The sequence below is a fragment of the Taudactylus pleione genome, unplaced genomic scaffold (assembly GCF_031769625.1).
Source record: "Taudactylus pleione unplaced genomic scaffold, aTauple2 ptg000306l, whole genome shotgun sequence".
In the NCBI taxonomy this organism is placed as follows: domain Eukaryota; kingdom Metazoa; phylum Chordata; class Amphibia; order Anura; family Myobatrachidae; genus Taudactylus; species Taudactylus pleione.
The window spans coordinates 1,465,949-1,484,133 of NW_028284707.1; the positions used below are offsets into that span (position 1 = coordinate 1,465,949).

Sequence of the window (18,185 nt, forward strand, 5' to 3'; positions counted from 1 at the left end):
ACTGCCCCCTCCCTTTATATCGCTGATTGCCCCCTCCATTGTTGTCTCATTATCCTTACATGGAATGGGATTGAAATGCCGGCGACTGTCTAGCCGCTGGTTCAAATCCCGACAGCGGATGCCCAAGATCCTTACAGGGGCAGGGGTAAGTACTCTAACCTTCCCTGTCCCCCCCCCCCCTAACCCTCCCTTAGTGGTGCCTAACCCTAACCTCACCCCTTAGTGCCTAACCTACCCCCGGGGATGCCTAACTCTAACCCCCCTTACTGCTTCCTAAACCTAACCCTCCCAGGGGGCTGTCTAACCCTAACCTCTCCCTGGGGGTGCCTAACCCTTCCCCCTAGGGGTGCCTAACCCCCCCAAACCTAACCCTAACCCCGCTGGACTCCCTAAGCCCCCACCACCACGGCAAACGCTAAGGGCGCCCCGGACTTACCTTTGTTAGGGATGGTGTCCTCGGCATCCGGCTTCAGGATTATGATAGGCTTTGGTGTTTCGACGCCAATCATCCCTAGCTGGCATTTCGCGGCAAGGCCGCCGGTCACATGACTACATCCCCCCCCTATTGCCCCCTTCGAAGCTGTCTCTCATTACCCTCTCCATAGCTCTCTCTCACTGCCAGTTCCTTCCATATGACACTGATCCCCTTACAGCTCATTCATTGATTACTGCCCCCTAACAGTACCCACTGTCCACCTCTGAGCACTCACTGACTCCATCACAGGACTCCCTGTCACTTTCATTGTCCAGCACACAGCACTCTCCCCTTCACTGTCACCTCACAGCACTCCTCCCCTACCCTATCTTCCACACAGCACCACCCAGCCTCTATAACAACCATCTCACAGCACCCCCTTGGCCCATCCAATGTACACCTCACAGCACTCCCCACTACTAGCACCCTGTGTGAGAAATTTTGGAGCACCCCCTTCAAACTATATACATCATTAATACTTTTACTATTTTTAATATTAAAAAAACGACACATTTGCCCCCACAGGCCAGGTACGGCGGGGAGCAAGGAGCATCCTCCCTGCCTGCCTCCCGCAGTCAGCTATGCACATGAGGCTGCGGGCGGCCCTAGATCCCTAAAACTGTAGCAGCCTAGGGGGCAGATGGCACCCTGCCCCTGGGCCAGCCCGACACTGCATGCCTAGCCTTCTGGCAGAGCTGGGCTAAGATGATGGGTAAGGGCTGCAGCCTCATTGTGGTGGCGGCCATGCAGCTGCAATAAAAATAAAATGTAGAAAAATGATCCTAAACGACAGGGGAGGCATGTGCGTGGGCAAACCCCCCCCCCATCCCCCCGAATCTGCCTATGGATGTGTCCAGATATAGGGTAATGTGTAGCACAGACATTGGGGCTTTGGATATGCTGAAATGCCCCATTTGTTGGCCTGATCAAATAAATTGGACAGTGTATACCTAGCTTAACAGTGCATGTTTTCCGGATCAGCTACTTGGAGCACTGGTCTATTAATCGACTAACATAATAGCTCTATTGGTGGTAATAATAATTATTCCTGAGGATACCTTTAAACCACGCACTGTTAGGGTTCCACGAGGACCGAGTCTGGGAAACACTGACATGGAATACATTATTTTAAAACCAGTGCTTATAGGTGTGCATATAGCAAATAGAAGCATGGGGATTTTGTTCATATTTTAATCAAAACATTTAAGCCTGCAGCCAGAGCCATGGGTTCCTCATATTCTGCATATTCCTACACTGTCACCTATGCTTCATCCACCATTGTCCGTTTATTTTGTATACATGTAAAGCACAGAGGAGCTTACAATCTTATTTTGCCATTGCTCAAGTAAACTGCAACAAGTATATATTTAGCAGCAATTAATGGTAGATATGTTATATTCTGCTAATATATAACAAAATGAAGGAATTCCTGTAAGAAATGTTTTGCAGGAAGTGACAGAAGGCCTTTCATGTGACTGGGGGGGGTGGGGTTAAACCCAGAGACTGGGACTGGGCACGGCAGTGTTAAGAATACAAGTGGGTGTGTTCAGATTATAGGGGGAGGAGTTTTGGGTGGGTGTTTGGTTTTTATATTTCCAGCATAGAAGTTTCTAGTTCTCTTGTCCTGCTGGAAATTCCCTCCGTAGTTACTTGTCGGCTTTATTGGGCGTGCGGGAAAGAACGGCTGCAGAGGCCACTTTGCTATAAGTCTTGAGGTGCTCTCCCCACCAATACGCAGTTGAAATGATTCTACCCTACCGGGGTCAGCGGCACCACTGGTTCCAATGGACCTTTGTCTGTGTGTTATTAGGAGGGGAGTTTGTTGCCTTGAATGTTGTGTAGTAAGCAGCCTATATTCTGTCTGTACCCTCCATCAGGGCTCTCAGTGGCTGCTATACAGACATACTGTACAGGGGGAGATATATCCAGCCTTGGAGTGAGACAAAGTGTAGTTACTCTAAGCAACCAATCAGCTTCTGTAATCTATCTAGCACAGGCTCCAAGCATACTTACCGACTTTGTAATAATCCTTTCCGAGAGCAGCCCGGTTCGAGGGGTGGGGCCGGACTGTCGATGTAATTAGGCCCCACCCCTTTCCCGGAAAGGTTTTCGATTTACGTCATTTAGCCTTGCCCTCTCCTTGCGGACTCGTGAATTCCATTAAATCTCATCCTGCCCGCTTTAATAGGAAGTGGGCAGGATGCGAGAGATCTGCCTACACGTCCGGGGGTGCAGGGGGATACCCGAACAATCATGAGCCTCAGTCGACTTCTTCTGGGAGTGCAGGCAAGTATGTCTCCAAGGCTTGATACATCTCCCCTTCAGCGTGGCCCCGCCCACCTCATAGATACAGCCAGCGCTGCCTGCACTAAGTCGTGTCAGCACCTGGAGCCGTCGGAACTCCCAACCTGCATCACACATGCAGGGAGGGGGAAAGAGTACAGAGATGACATAGCAGGAAGTGGGGGGGGGGGGGAAGAAGGTACAGAGATGAAAGAGACAGATAGGTGGGTGTGGTGGGGAGGGCAGAGATGGAAAGGCACCTGTCAGTGCTTGTAGTTAGAGACCCCCCCCCCCCCCCAAGCGCAACAGCCACACAACCCCCACTGTCAAACACTTAATATCTCCCTAAAGCAGAGATGGGCAATAAGCGTCCCTCCAGATGTTGTTGAACTACACATCCTAGCATGCCCTGCCACAGTTTTAGCAGGGCCAAATAGCAAAACTGTGGCAGGGCATGCTGGTATGTGTAGTTCTACATCAGCTGGGGGGGGGGCACTCATTGCTCACCCCTGCCCTAACGCCTTCTTCAGTATTCTGTCCCATTCCTCTAGACTCTGCGTCTGTTTCATACTAATGAGATGGGGTGTCGGCAGGGTTTTTTTACCCTTTTAATAATGTTCTGCGCAGAATATTTTACTGTTTCGCACTTTACACTTTTGCAGAAAGTAAATTGAAAAGAAATCCTACTTATCGGGCACATTTCCACTAAGAAATTCCCTCAGTCATGCATGTGCCAAACGAATTAATCACATTAGTTTCTCAGTGAGTTATTGCAATTAAAATGCTCCCTGACATATAATAATCTTTAACTGGGTGTCACTTGGTAATTGAGAACTAAGTCTGGTCTTTTGAGAGCTGTGTTAAACCGTGCTAATTAAATACGTACACTGGCACTTCAAAATCTGCCGTCCCTGCTACTGCCCAAATCTGAGGGCAGCGCTGCTGATTCCCGCAGAAAATGCAGGTTTGGGGGCTGCCTGACCTGACCTCAGTCTGAGAGCGGATGATTAGATATAAAGGGGGGGGTCAGACCATCTCATGCTCGCGTGTTTTTCCGCACACTGTATTTTCAAAAAAATTTCACGACCTGTTCAGTTTTTTTTGCTTCCGCCCAAAAGGCAATTACAGCATTTGTATAGTGTGGTTATTAACATACTTCGGAAGAGGGGAAACAGCCGATCATTAAAAGTTAGGTGAGAGGACCGTAAGTTTGACATGTGCTGTGGTGAAACGCATAATGTCACAGCCCTCTGCAGAATATTACGTTTGGAAATGTAGAACTTTTCTTGTTTGTTTCAAAGTCTTTATTGAGCTATAGGAATGTCTAATGCAAATAATGGCTATGAAACGCATAACGTGAATAAAAACTGATTTGTAAAAAAAATGAAAAATAAAAAGTTTTTGCATGTCACAGGACAAGGGGGTAGTAGAAGTTTTACAAGGACAAAGTGGACTCTGATAACACTGCACAACGATGAAAATGTTTCCGATGTGAAAATAGTTACTAATTGATTTCAGCATGCAAAGAATGAATATGACATTTAAAACTCTCAGGTAGCTCTGAGTTCCGAGATATAGCCCATTTATGACGATGTAGGGGTATTCCTAGTGACGTGGGCAGAATGGAGAGAATCTTACCAGCAATCTGCGTTCCGCACACAGGGGGCGGGGCCTAATGACCCAATTAAATGAATCAGTTATTTGTCCCCTCCCCTATTAAAATATATGCGATTCACAGGATTACCCACACAAGATAACTGTGGTGCACTGAGTAACAAGCATAGTGAGCGATTCCACCAAGACATTTCAGCAATGGAGCAAAGATATCAGGGTAGGTGATCACTACTGTTGGACAGTGACAAGAGATGCCCCAGAAGAGGAGTACAAGCGACAAGCAAAGGAAAGCACCTCCATGAATAGGCCACTATATTACATAGTACTTTCCTATGCTGTGTGTTTGTTTCGTATGCTGTATGTTTGTTTCGTTTTGTGTTCTTATTTGTGATTGATTGAATTAAAACAACTGTTATTTATTTTCTATCAAGAAAATATCACATTATTTTAAAATAGCTTTTCACTATGACTATATTACTAATGTACATACAGTATAGTGCAAGTAGTGTAGCTCAAAAAATAGAGCTAGTAAAAACATTCTGAAATCATTTTAGTTTTTCTTGACCTCAAATTAGTAATGTATGACTATTTTTAGAAAGGAAACAAATTAAAGTATTAATTTGTTGTACAGTGTAATCTGATATTGGATGTTAATTTCTGTCCCAAAACGCAGCACATGACGCGCTTAGGCCTCCCCAGAAATAGGGAATAGTTTCATGGACCAAGATGATGGTTTGCACCTGCTGATCGGAGCTGGCTGAAGTGAGATCATTGCTCTCAGTGCACAGAGTTGGCACACCCCCTGCGCTTATTTTGGCAGTGTAGTGAAATGATTTCACTACTGGAGTGAGAACGTTAAAATTAAATAAATGGGTGATAAATGCTCATTTTTGGGGGGTTCCATGCGGTGTGCAGAGACATTTCCACTCCACAAAGGGCTGGATTTTTGCAACAGTATTATCTTATATTGTTAATGGGATGTTGCATTTTATCAGAGAAACGGATTTCTAAGCGGAAGGTTTGTTCTTTATCTGCCCATTGTAGAACAGATCTTCAAAAACACAGGAAATGATTGAGGCGGTCCCATCTCTTGTCATCAGCGCAGATGGCGAGTTTTATCATACAGCGCATACACAGAAGCGAATTTATACATTTTTGCGCATCTACGGATAAGGGCGGCCTGTTTCTGATGGCTCTCTTGCACCTGGCATGGGGCCGGTGTAAGTGCCGATTAAATGATGACCGAGAGCGAAGCAGCTTCCCGCTTGAAGCCGCACAGAGCTTTGCAATTAGCATGACTAAAATGCACAGTAGTATAAGATAGTAAATCTGGTTTCTGCACCTATTTACAAAACAGACACTTTAGGGCATATTCAATTGTCCGTGTAATTTTCAATGCAATTAGGACCATTTTTCACGGCTGTGCGCGTTCCCGATAGCTGCAATATTTAATTTAAAGAAAATGGTTGTGATTTTTTTTTTTGCGCCCAAAAATTACACGGGACAAAAAAACTTGTGCAGAAATCGGTTGCAGGGGCCAGGTGCAGGGTTCGGAGGGGTGTGGAGGCCAGGTGCAAGGATTGGAGGGGTTTCGGGGACCAGGTGCAAGGACCTGAGGGGTGCAGAAACCAGGTTCAAGGATCAGAGGGGTGCAGAGACCAGGTTCAAGTATCAGAGGGGTGCAGGGATCAGAGGAGGGCGGAGACCAGGTGCAGGTATCAGATCCAGTACCTCTGGATGCAGAGTGCTCCCCAGCCCGACAGAGTAGACACTGGAAGACAAGATGAAGGATCTTCAGCATTTCGGGGCAGCGGAGGAGGAGGACATGCTTAAGATCCTTCCTAATGTAATTGGACTAATTAATCTAATTGGAAACTTCCAATTGCTTAATTAACCTTTAGGGGTGAGGGGTGTCTTAGGGGTTCTGAAGCAAATCCCAACATTTTTTTCCTAAAAAATAACGATTTTAGGAAATACTCTGAAGGTGCTCAAAAAAAAATCTCTTACCCAATTGAATCTTATGTAAATTCGCACCCAATTGAATATGCCCCTGTGTGTCCAAATCAAAATTAGTTCTAGAGTACCTAACGCAATAAAGATCCCCACAATGCCCCCATACCCTCATGATTAATATGTGCCATAAATCAGGCAAAACCTAGCATATTTTAGGAAAATAACATATATCTCATGCAGGTGGTGATTTAAGGGTGAATGATGGAGAAGAGTGGAAGCAGTCAGCTGCTCACACAGACTGTGTCTTACCCATAGCACCAAGCCACTCTGCCCACCTCCAGTGATCAGCAACTGGCAGAAGTAGTCTGTACATACTTGTATGCTAGTAATCTTTCCCCCTGCTCTGCTTGAAGTTGCACGCTCCATTCTGGACCAGGCTTGCTCCTCTGCAAATCTGTTTCCACCTCTAACACACTGTTGGGGGTCTGACCCAGAAGATCTGGGAGAAGCTAGGTTACAAAATATTGTCACACTGCAGACTTAAGGCCCCCACACATGGAGCGATATAGCGGCGGTTCCGACAGAGATTAGAACGTTATCGCGGCTTTATTGTTCGGTGTGTGGACAAGATATCGTCCACTGTGTGTTCACGTGGGCTCGTCCGTCGCTCCTCCAGATTTTTCTGCATGCACAAGAGATCTGGAGAGTCGACGAACGATCCCATGCTGGTCTATGCGGGAGGAGGGGGGCCGGCATATCGGGCGGTCGGGCACCGGATCGCTCCTAGTGTGGGGACCGCTCGATATGTCAGCCATCGGATTGTGGAGCACATCACTGGCTACACATCATACCGTGTGTACCCAGCTTTACATCTGCTCTGTCTAATGCTAACTTGTTCCAGAATTACAGATTCAAGGACAGGGTCAGGGCTGATAGAGTGCAATCCATTCATTGTCAAAGATTCAGATTAAGGGCCTGATTCAGAGCCGGACGCTCTGAACGAGCGCCCGCTCTGAATCAGGGCGTGTTTTGTTTTTTTGCGAACCGGTCTTTTGGACGCTCGCATAGCTGTGGGTTACCACCCACAGTTTATGCGAGCGTCCATGATGATGGTCAAGACCATCGCGACCATCGGGCTTGCGACGAGACCCTTGTGGTAGGGTCTCGTCTGCTGCAAGCCTGGAGTGCTTTTGGCTTTATCAGAGCCAAAAACACTCCCACTGACATCACTAGTGATGTCAGTGGGGCCGGACCCAGACGGTAGGCGTTCCCATGGGAACGCCTCCGTCTGGGCAGCCACGCCCCCAGCACGCCCACCAAAGGGGGCGTGCTGTCACTCACAATCGACAGCACGCCCCCTTTGCTGCGAGACCCATAACGATGGCTACCCCGTCATCGTTCGGGTCTCGCGCATGCGCATTTGGGCACCATCGACCCGCTTGCGAGCGTACAGCGCTCGCGAGTGGGTCTGAATGACCCCCTAAGTTAGAACACAGAAAACAGCAGGGACAACAGAATACAGAAACTTTAATTAAGTGAGGAGCCCCTGGCTCTGCTGACAGCCCTGAGGTTACTGTATGGGTGCAGTAGTTCTGTTCCCCTGCTCTATCTCCTGGAACTTGCACTAATGCCCTGGTGGGTGCTTTAACCTAAAGTGACCATGTTGCAGGAAGCACCAGATTAGTGGCTACATATGCTTCATGCATAATAGTTACGTCTCATGAATATTAGTCAGGAACTGTCTCCGCAATACTCGTGCCTGCGTTCTTTACATTTTCATTTAGTACACAAAAAGGCCGCCTCTTTGACTTAATTAGGTGACATTTTGTTCTGATGAAATAGTTTGGTTTGTCTTTTAATCTTTTGTTTTTCTTGTGATGTGTTCACCTGTAAATAATTAAAGTTTTGGTAATCTGGCTATTGCGTTGTCTATTACTAGAATATGGAGGAATGGGCTTGGACTTCTCCTATAGCATCGCTATTGCAGAAGAACTTGGAAATATAAACTGCGGTGGCATACCGATGGCCATAGGCGTTCAGTCTGACATGGCTACACCGGCTCTTGCACGGTAAGTGGTCTTCCTTTTATCCTCCTATTTTGTCATCTTTAGAATAAGTGCTATGAGTTCTGACCAGGCCAACAATCTGAGATTGCAATCACTTGTGCTGCTGTGATATATTTAATAAAGCCCAGTCCTGTTTATGAATCCACCAGTCCATACATTCTGTTTCTGCAGAGAAAGTCTACAAAACTGTCACTCACACTGGGGGCGATTCAATTCAACGCGAATTGAATAGCGCCGGGAGCGAGCTCCAGGAGCTATTCAATTCAGTGCGGTGTGTGGTCGAAGAATGACGGTTATCGTGGTCATTATCTGACCATAGTGCTGGGTGCGCGGCTGTTAGAGCCGCACTATGTAGAAAAACAGCCGCGCACCCGGAACTTTGGTCGGATTTCTCTTCACATTGCCCAGGGGGGTGCGAGAAGAAATCCTTAGCGCGCCCAAACAGTGCAGTGTATTGAATAGGTTCGGGAGTCCAAACTACTTTTGTTTTTGCTGAGTATTCAAAATAGATTGAGAAGCTGTTTATGTGGTCCGCTGCATGCACCATTCGTGCTGGATTAACTTTTTTAAATGTGGCAGAATGCAGTGAACAACTACGGAATTATGTTGTTAGCCTACAAAGCTGATCTGACTTTCAAGAAGGGGTTGATTCATTTTTAAAACCGCCAGTAGCTGTTTGGTGCTGTTTCCTTTGCTTTTTTCATTACATAATTGAAGCCGTTGCAGTATACCAGTTCGCTGTCGGGTTTTTGGAATTAAATCAATCACCGGAACGGCTTGGGAGTCACGCCAAGCCGCTGGCCTCTGAGAATGCCCATCTTTCTAGTAATGATCTCCCATAAACCGTGCCCACAGGAGACAGCCAAAACAGCCTACTGACTAATGATACAGCATAAGGGATTGCTTGCTTTCATTAAGGGGATTGCTCAGTGCTCCGTTCCTGAAGCTATTAAGACCTCTTACAATCCAGCCTATATGGAGTTGCCGTAGACTTTGTACTTTTTTGGTTTGTAATTTACTGTGAGTGCATCTCAAATTATAACCGCTCTCCTTCAAAAAGTTTTGTACATTAGAGAAACATTTTATTTTCCTCCTGCTATCTATTCGTTACATGTCCAAGCGCGCCTATTGTTGTGAGTGACATAATAGCTTTCAGACTTGTTAATATATGCATAATAAAAAAAAACGCAAAGGCAAAATAATCTTGCGCCTTTGTCCGAAGAAGCAGCTAATTCACACAGCGCGAAGACTTTGTGAAAATAAATTGTAGATCTTTAAATACGATATACAAAATGACATTCTCCATCCTCTTCAGCTATATAATGCAGCACCGTGAAAAGGGACTGACAAGTCTACTTCCCTAATTTACACATTATCCATCTATTCACTTACTTTAAAGGTCAAATCTGCATTGCAATTCGCATAATACCGATGTCACTGCAGAGTAAGTGAAAATTACTTTTTTTGCTGTTTTCCCTTCTGCCAAAAACATAATCCAAGGATGTTTTCTAATCTAAGGCTAGTTCATTAAATACTGTGGGGTCTATTTACTATTCTGTGTTAGGAGACAGAGTGATAAGGTGCCAGCCAATCAGCTCCCAACTGTCATTTTTCAAACACAGCCTGTGAGATGGCAGTTGGCAGCTGATTGGCTGGCACCTTATCACTTTTCACTCTGTCTCCTAGCACTGTTTAGTAAATAGACCCCTGTGTCTCTTATTTGCCTAACTTCTAAAGGAAGAAATCATCATGGATTGTTGTTGTTTTTTGAAGAGATCTTAGAATTATCACCTGCAGTTTATATAAAGGTGGATCCCAAAGTCGTGTCCTGACCACGAACAACAGAAATTTAAGTTCAAATAGCATTTATTTTTCCACATAGGGCCATATTCAATTAGAGGCGAAAAGTCCGTTATTGGCGATAATTTATGGCTGATGACGTAATTATCGCCTATTTCAATTATCACCATATTCAATTTCAAAGACTTTTCGCCGGTGCGAAAAGTCTTTGTTAAAGAACGGGGATAAGTTTTCTCCATGTAATACATGGAGAAAAAAAGGGCAGAATTGGGGTTTAGGGGTGCAGGCTTAGAAAAAATAGCCTTGTGCCCTGAGAGTGTCCCCTAAAAGAATCTGTGTCAAAAAAAAGAAAAAAAAATCCTCAGGACACCCCAAAAAATTTACTTTCCATTTGGGGGCGAAAAAAAAAATATTGGGGAGCAAAGTTTTAAACTAGTGAAATGGATTCAGGGGGGGTCCCCATGTATGCGGCAGGTGTTTTCTAGAATGTGGCCGGTAGCGGCAGGTGCATTTTTGAAGAATTTAAAAAAATGGCTTTAGGGACTTAAAAATATGCTTACACCCATTTTCATGTACCCCAAATTTGATGGGCATAGTTATTTTTACCCCCCAAAAAAGCTAAGTGCTATTCTTCACTAGTTCTTCACAGGCGCATTTATGCACCTGCCGCGGTTATTTAAAAACCCCGACTATCTTGAGCAGGCCAAATCGGGGGTACCCAAAGTGATCCCCCATGCCAGAACATCTTTTGGGGGGTGACAGGATGATTTCCCGAAAACTGACAGCACTTTTCGATACTTACCTTTCCGCCGGGTCCCGTTTTCGCCGGATCCAAATTGAATGTGGGGATAAGCGGGCACGCGCCCGATACTTTATCCCCTCCTAAAACGGCGATGATGGCGAAAAGTCCGACCTCCGACTTTTCGCCTCAAATTGAATATGACCCATAGTCTACATTTACTTCAATACACTTCTACCATCGATGCTCTAACTTCTTGATTCCGTTCAGGAAAATGTCCGGTGATTGGTCCTCAAACCAGTCCTGTACAGCAGTCATGTCATTGACATCAGAGGCAAACGTCTTCCTTATGAATGTGTTCCTTAAGCTTGAGTATGAATTTCAGTAGGTGTCATCGGGCAAAATTTACTAAGCGGTGGATTCTAAACCCTGGCGATTTGGTGGAGGTTTGGTGACGGTTTTGCTATCTGCAGATTTACGAAGGACAAACCCGCTGCAAAACCGCCGTCAAAACACATTTTAGAATAGAATAGAACATGGCTAGGGCTAAAATGACTAAGCAGCTGTTTAGGTATCATTTAGAAACCGCCACCAAACCGGCGAGGTTTAGAACCCGCCGCTTAGTAAATATTGCCCTTCTTCTTTATTTGCAGAGATTTTATGACGGCTCGAATTTCAGTTTTTCTCCATTTTATAAACTTTTTGTTCCCGAATTTTAGTGCTGTTGTTCTGTTTATTATTCAATATCTGCAAAAATAAAAGAAGAATTGTGCTGTCATTTTCCACAGTGTTCTACTAAGACCTCTAGTACATATACACAATCGATACGGGGCGACGTATACTACTACGTCAGGATACTGACTTTTGGATCCACCCTCATGCATCACAGTAACATACAATTACAGAATAGTGCCAGCCGAACTCACGTTTTACCCCTTAGGCTCTTCTCCAAGTAGTAGTATGATGCTGACGATTCTACCCGTCTGGGCGGTAGGTTAGGTAAACTTGGCAGATGAACTATATTACTGGTAAACATTCTTCTTTAAAGTTAAAATGGGTTTTATATTATTTATAAACCGTCATTTGCTAATTAATCGCTGCACAAATGTAACAAACTAAATTGAACGTTGCCCTTTTGTAAATTGTGTAATTTATTATTGATTATTTATATAGAACCACTAATTTACAGTGTACAGAGAATATATGTCATTCATTTTGGTCCCTGTCCCCTTGAAGCTTACAGTCTATAATCCCTAGCATACAAGCAGGGCCGTAGCTAGGGTAGTGCGGCCGGTGCCATCGCACAGGGCACCACAGGGCAGGGGGCGCTGTTTGGGCCTGTCAAATCTTTGTTTATTATCATTCTGACTTGTAGCTTCCTCTTGTTTCATCCCCAGCATCTCCTGGCCTCTCCTATCTCTTCCCTGGCCCTTCCCCATGAGGCCATTCCCCTTTTTTGGGTACATTATGTCCCTTTGAAAAATGAGGGGGGCGCCAATGCTCTTTCTGGCACAGGGCACCAAAAAGTCTAGTTACGGCTGTGCATACAAGCACACACTAGTGATAATTTTGTCAAAATCCAAATGATCTACTGTAGCAGTATGTTTTTGGTGTGAGTGAGGAAACCTATTAAAGCATGGGAGAACATATAATCTCTACACATCGTCAGTGGTGGATCCACTGGGTGGGGGGATCGTCTCATTTAACACATACCTCTTTTTCCCAGCGGAGTGGTGCATGTGATCACCCCCTCCGCCGGTATCAGCCGCTGCCCTTAGGTACCAATAATGGGACTTAAAGGCTTTTTTAGCTTAGAAGGAGGCTATGTGTATAGCTTAAGGAGCCTATTTGGTGCCATTGAAATGTTGTATGTCTTTGGCATAATTGCTAGAACTTGCGTAGATGTTCCGTTGTGCTGTGCGATCAGTGGAAAAAAACGAATTACACAAATGACGGATAAATGCCACGACAAACAATTAAACAAAAGGTCCTTGATTGCTAGAGCTTACCATCTAAACGAGATAAGAGATATGAGGTACAAGTGCTTGTTTTATACATGAAGCGGCTTCCTACGAAGACCTGGGGAAACATTGCGTAATGAAAGTCGCACGGCTTGTCTTTATGAAAGCACAGGAATAAAGTGTGTTGTGGAGATCGCAGAGGTTGGAGGATATAGTGTTAAAAGAAGAGTAGATAAGCTGTGGAAGGCAGGTGATAGAGGATGGACTAATCTATATTTGATAAACGTCCCTGAGCAGATGGGGTTTCAGAACCCGCTTAAGGCTTTGAAGGTTGGAGATTAGCCTGACTGGCTGGGGCAATGCAGTGTATGGCTGCAGCACGGGAGAAGTCTTTGAAATATTAGTATACAATACAAGATAATCTCCGGTGCCGGCTTTAGTGTATATAAATGTAACTTACCTTAAATGTGGATAAATTATACCCTGTATGACCAGGACTTTGTCCTTCTGTACTCGCAAGAAAAGGAGAATTGTCAACTACAATAGTTTAGGTGTGAAAGAAATGTATTTTATTCTAAATGACACAGTATAGAGGTAGAAATGTGTCTTGGAACACAGGGCCCGATTCAGACCCGACTTTTGCATTGTGCGTATGCGTACGCATCCCAGGGCGCATGCGCGAACCAGTGCGAGAGATCAGGAAGCGTTCGCTCGCTGCGCATAGACAGCCCAGCAGAGCGAGTGACAGGAGAAGCCGTTTGTGGCTGGTGACAGAGGCTGGCTGCTACAAACGGCGGAGTGGAGATGCCAACGCAGGCGTGCCTGAGCGTCTCAACGCCGTTTCGTTCATTTTATCTGCTAATGGATAGGCCCCTTTAGGGGATGAGTTGTAAAAATGTAGTTTCACATTTAAACTGTAATACTAAACAATATATAATAAATATATCATCTCCTGACATTGATGATGTGAAATCTGTGGCTTGAAAAGAAAGGCAAGTAGTAAGTAATGAGCCCCTGCTGATCTGTCTTCATTCTTGTTGTATGATTGAAGGTTTGGCAGCGATGAATTGAAGCGCCAGTTCCTTGCACCAACAATAGCCGGAGATATAGTGGCATGTCTGGGAGTCAGTGAGGCCGGAGCTGGATCCGATGTGGCAAGTAAGTAATGCAGCCAGCCTGGAGGTTTGGATTGCATAATGTAGTCGGTTTATAAAAGGGCACTTATCACCTACTGTACACACCTTGGAGGATGCCGTTTTCTGGGCTAATGCATCCTATAAATTCTCTAAGGGCCGGTGACATCCCTAAAGCCGGTGACATCACTGGGATGATTGTATCTCAGTGATGTCACTGTTTTTTTTTGTAGTGAATTCATAAGTTACATAGGTGGAGATTTATCAAAGCTTGGAGGGAGATAAAATGGAGAGAGATAAAGTACCAACCAATCAGCTCCTAGCTGTCATTTTTCAAACACAGCCCCGTAAAGTGACAGTTAGTAGCTGATTGGTTGGTACTTTTTCTCTCTCCACTTTATTTCTTTCCATGCTTTGATAAATCTCCCTCATTGTCTTTAAGTAATGTCAATATATAAGTGCGATGAAACAGACCTTTTATTTATCAATCAGTGATTTGTCACTCATTATTGTACATCTATATGCCCTAACGATCACTGTGCATACTTTTTCACTTCAGTTCAATGATGGGACAAATCGGGGTGTGCGTATATACTTTGCCATATAGGGTACCCCTGGAATCAGGCAAAATTGTAGATTTTTGTAGGCATCTCTTGGTCGATTCTATGCTGGTTGCACACAAAAAAAGACATTACATATCAATTTAAGTTATTTTTTTCATATTTATTTCACTTCAGGTTTTGGCAGATACTTGTGGATTTTTGTATTAAAATCATTAGTACAACTCCTCTCCATAACACCCCGAATTGTTAACACCATTTCAAAACGAATTTGAAAAGCCATTTAGTTGTTGAGAAGTTAATTGTTTTTTTTTTTTTTTAGTGACTGGCAAGTGAAACAATTCAGCATTAATATGGAGTGGGTTTTCCATTGTAAAGCAGAAACACGTTTTAATGAAGTCCTGTCATTCGGTTCTCTAGTCCCTACTTGTTTAGTTGATGGTGATTTGCATGCAAATCGATCAGAGAACGGTGTCAAGTGACGGATTTTTTTGTTCTGTCGCAGAACAAAAGATTCTGCCAAACGTATTCCAGAAACACTGTACTTGCAGACATGGGGTCAGTCATGTTGCAGAGTATACTTCTCTGTTCAAGCATCAGACTTGCAGGGAAGTATTACAGTGACCACAGTGATAACGCTTTATAACATTTCATGGAGCCAGGGCCGGATTAAGGTCTGTGGGGGCCCCTGGGCAACAAACTTGGGGGGCCCCTATATACCACCATTTCTCGTCACCCTAGGATTTTTTTTTCTTTCTATTCACCTTAATGTCCCCTGTAGACGTGCCCCTTATGCAATGTCCTCAGTAATGGTCCCCCCTATACAGTGTACCTTATGCAGTGCCCCTGTAGTAGTCCCCCCTATGCAGTGCCGCTGTAGTAGTGCCTCTTATGCAGTGCCCCCTGTAGTAGTCCCCCCCTATGCAGTGCCCCCTGTAGTAGTGCCCCCAGTATTGGTCTACCCTATGCAGTGGGCCCCCCTATACAGTGCCCCCAGTAGTAGTCCCCCCTCTATACAGTGCCCCCAGTAGTCTCCCCCCATGCTCTGACCCCAGTATTAGTCCCCCCTGTACAGTGCCCCCAGTAATAGTCCCTCCATGCTCTGCCCCCAGTAGTAGTCCCCCCCCTATACAGTGCCCCCCCCATTAATAGCCCCCCCATGCATTGCCCCTAGTAGCACACACCCCCCTATACAGTGCCCCCATGAAGTGGCCCCCCCTGTACTGGGACGCCTGTAGCGCTCCCCCCTAAGCAGTGACAGTGCCTCACACACAAAAAAAACTTACCTGAATCCCCGCTCCTGACGCGAGTCTCGGCTCTTCTGTTGCACAGATGGGAGAGACGTCAGCGTCATGACTTCTCTCCCATCATCAACAGCGGCGGGGGGGGAGCCGGAAGACGGAGCTCATGAGTGAGCTCCAGCCGGCTCCCTCAGCTGACGAAGCAGCCAATGAGAGTCTGTGTGACTCTCATCGGCTGCTGTAACAAACACACAGCGGCCGCCGGCGGCTGTGTGTATGTCACTGTGTAGTTTGGACTGTGCTCACTGCGCTGTCTACACTACACTAGCGGAGGGGACACTAGCGGCAGGCGCAGACAGCGCACCACTGCTAGTGGGGGTCCCTCCGTGTGTGGGGGGCCCCTGTCGTCCCTCCCTTAATCTGGCCCTGCATGGAGCATTAAGAAACCAGAGGAGAGTACACTATTACAACAAAGAGAGACACCACAGCAGTGACAATTTAGGATACAGCACCACCTACTGGAACTTCAGTATAGCTTCTCAAGTAATGTTTAGCCTACAGCTGCTGTTAGCAACTTGTATATCGAGGGTCTGTGTACCAGTGCCATATCTATAATAGGTGCAGGGTTGTGCTGTGCACACAGGCCTCTGGGTCAAGAGGGCTCCACAGTACACACCCTGCTCCTATGCGCTGCACACATCACCAGGCAAAATGGCACAACTGAGATATCTTTCCGGCCATTGGGGCATGCTCTGTAAAAGAAAAAAAAAATAGATGGGAAAATGGCCGCCGCACCATTTTCCCGAAGACCTGCACATGTGTAATAGAGTCTGGCACAGCGCCATAGTCTACTCGCTTGCGCAGCCGGCTAGAGAGGAGGGGGCCCGGACAGAGACTGCACACAAGGGCCCCCTCTTCTCTTAACCTGACCCGTCTGCATACTCTCCAATATTTTAAATTGATAGAGATACTTATTTATACACTATTTATTCAGCTTACAGACACTTGCACATACATACACAGTATTTTCTTTTTTTTTTATAATATAGCTTAGTTTGTACAACTATAAATGTAACAATATGCCAAGTTCACAAAGATATACAGTTTGCATGTTATTACGTTACATTTGGTAACCTATCTCTTTGGAACCAGTGGAGTAATTATTTCAAATTCAAGGAACAACTTAATAAAATGGGTGTACTCTGAAAACGGGGCCGCACATTGCCATGCCCCATAGCCAATTTTGTGTCGGGCCTGGTTATGCCACTAGTTTCCCTCGCCACACCCTCACTCTGCTTTGTTGAAAAAAGAGCGGGGGGATGAACGCTGGCCACAGACGGGGGAGAAGGGGGTAACTTATTGTTGCGTTGTGGCCACTCTTTCACCTATCCCACTGTAGTTACGCCACTGGTTCTGTTCTGTATTTCTCCTTACTGTTCTTTTATTAGTTGATTATTTTATAACTCACCCCATGCATACTGGCAAGTGCCATCCCGGTTGTGTAATAGTCATTCTCTATTAAGGTATTAAAACCAATGCTGTGAAAAAAGGCGGCGACTACGTTATCAATGGCAGCAAGATGTGGATCACCAATGGCTGCCAGGCTGACTGGATGTGCCTGCTCACCAATACAGGCGATGGACCCTCTCACAAAAATAAATCGCTTATATGTCTCCCCATGAAGTCACCCGGTAAGTCTCTCATTTGAATATCTGCCGTGGGCCGTCAGAATGACCAGGTTTCATGCTGCTTTATATGAGCCACCACCAACCACTGTACAGAACAGCAGAATATGTTGGCAATTTGTGAATAAAAAAAAATTTCAATGAAAGTTTTAAAATATAAAAATGCTCTAAATTTAACCAGTGGGTCATATTTAACCCCTATTCTGTGTAGGGATGTGCAGGCTCGGATAGGTTCGAGTTTGCACGCCGAGTTTGGATTTTTCCCTCCAAAAAACCGGACTCAGAAAGAGGCAAAACGTCATCTTGCATGGACGAACATCATCATTCCTGGACTTTTGTCTTGTCCAGGAATGATGATGTTTGTCCATGCAAGATTCTTGGGTAAATACACTACCTAGCTGAGTCTGTCTAGCACTTTCATTTCTTTCATGCTCTGAATTTCCGGAGCGGTAGTACATGTCCCCACCCTCCCAGCATCTTGACAATATTGTTTTGAACTCTCTTAGTGATGTTGCATGAGTGCATCCGGCCCCATCCTCCCCTCATCTTGACGATTTTGATTTGAATTCACTTTGGGGGGGATTTATCAAATGTTGGATAGAGATAAAGCAGAGATAATTTAAGTACTAACCAATCAGCTTCTAATTGTCATTTTTTCAATCCGTGCTAGATATG

General features: G+C 45.3%; 1 protein-coding gene across 2 annotated transcripts in view; it reads left to right on the top strand.

The window, feature by feature from the left end:
- LOC148511434 (putative acyl-CoA dehydrogenase 6) overlaps positions 1 to 18,185 on the top strand; it is a 115,950-nt gene that overhangs the window by 67,194 nt on the left and 30,571 nt on the right. For both annotated transcript variants that reach the window (XM_088442223.1, XM_088442224.1), the window contains exons 4-6: positions 8,265 to 8,394; positions 13,943 to 14,049; positions 17,349 to 17,516. In XM_088442223.1, coding sequence (XP_088298349.1) covers positions 8,265 to 8,394; positions 13,943 to 14,049; positions 17,349 to 17,516 — 405 coding nt within the window. The remainder of the gene's footprint in view (positions 1 to 8,264; positions 8,395 to 13,942; positions 14,050 to 17,348; positions 17,517 to 18,185) is intronic.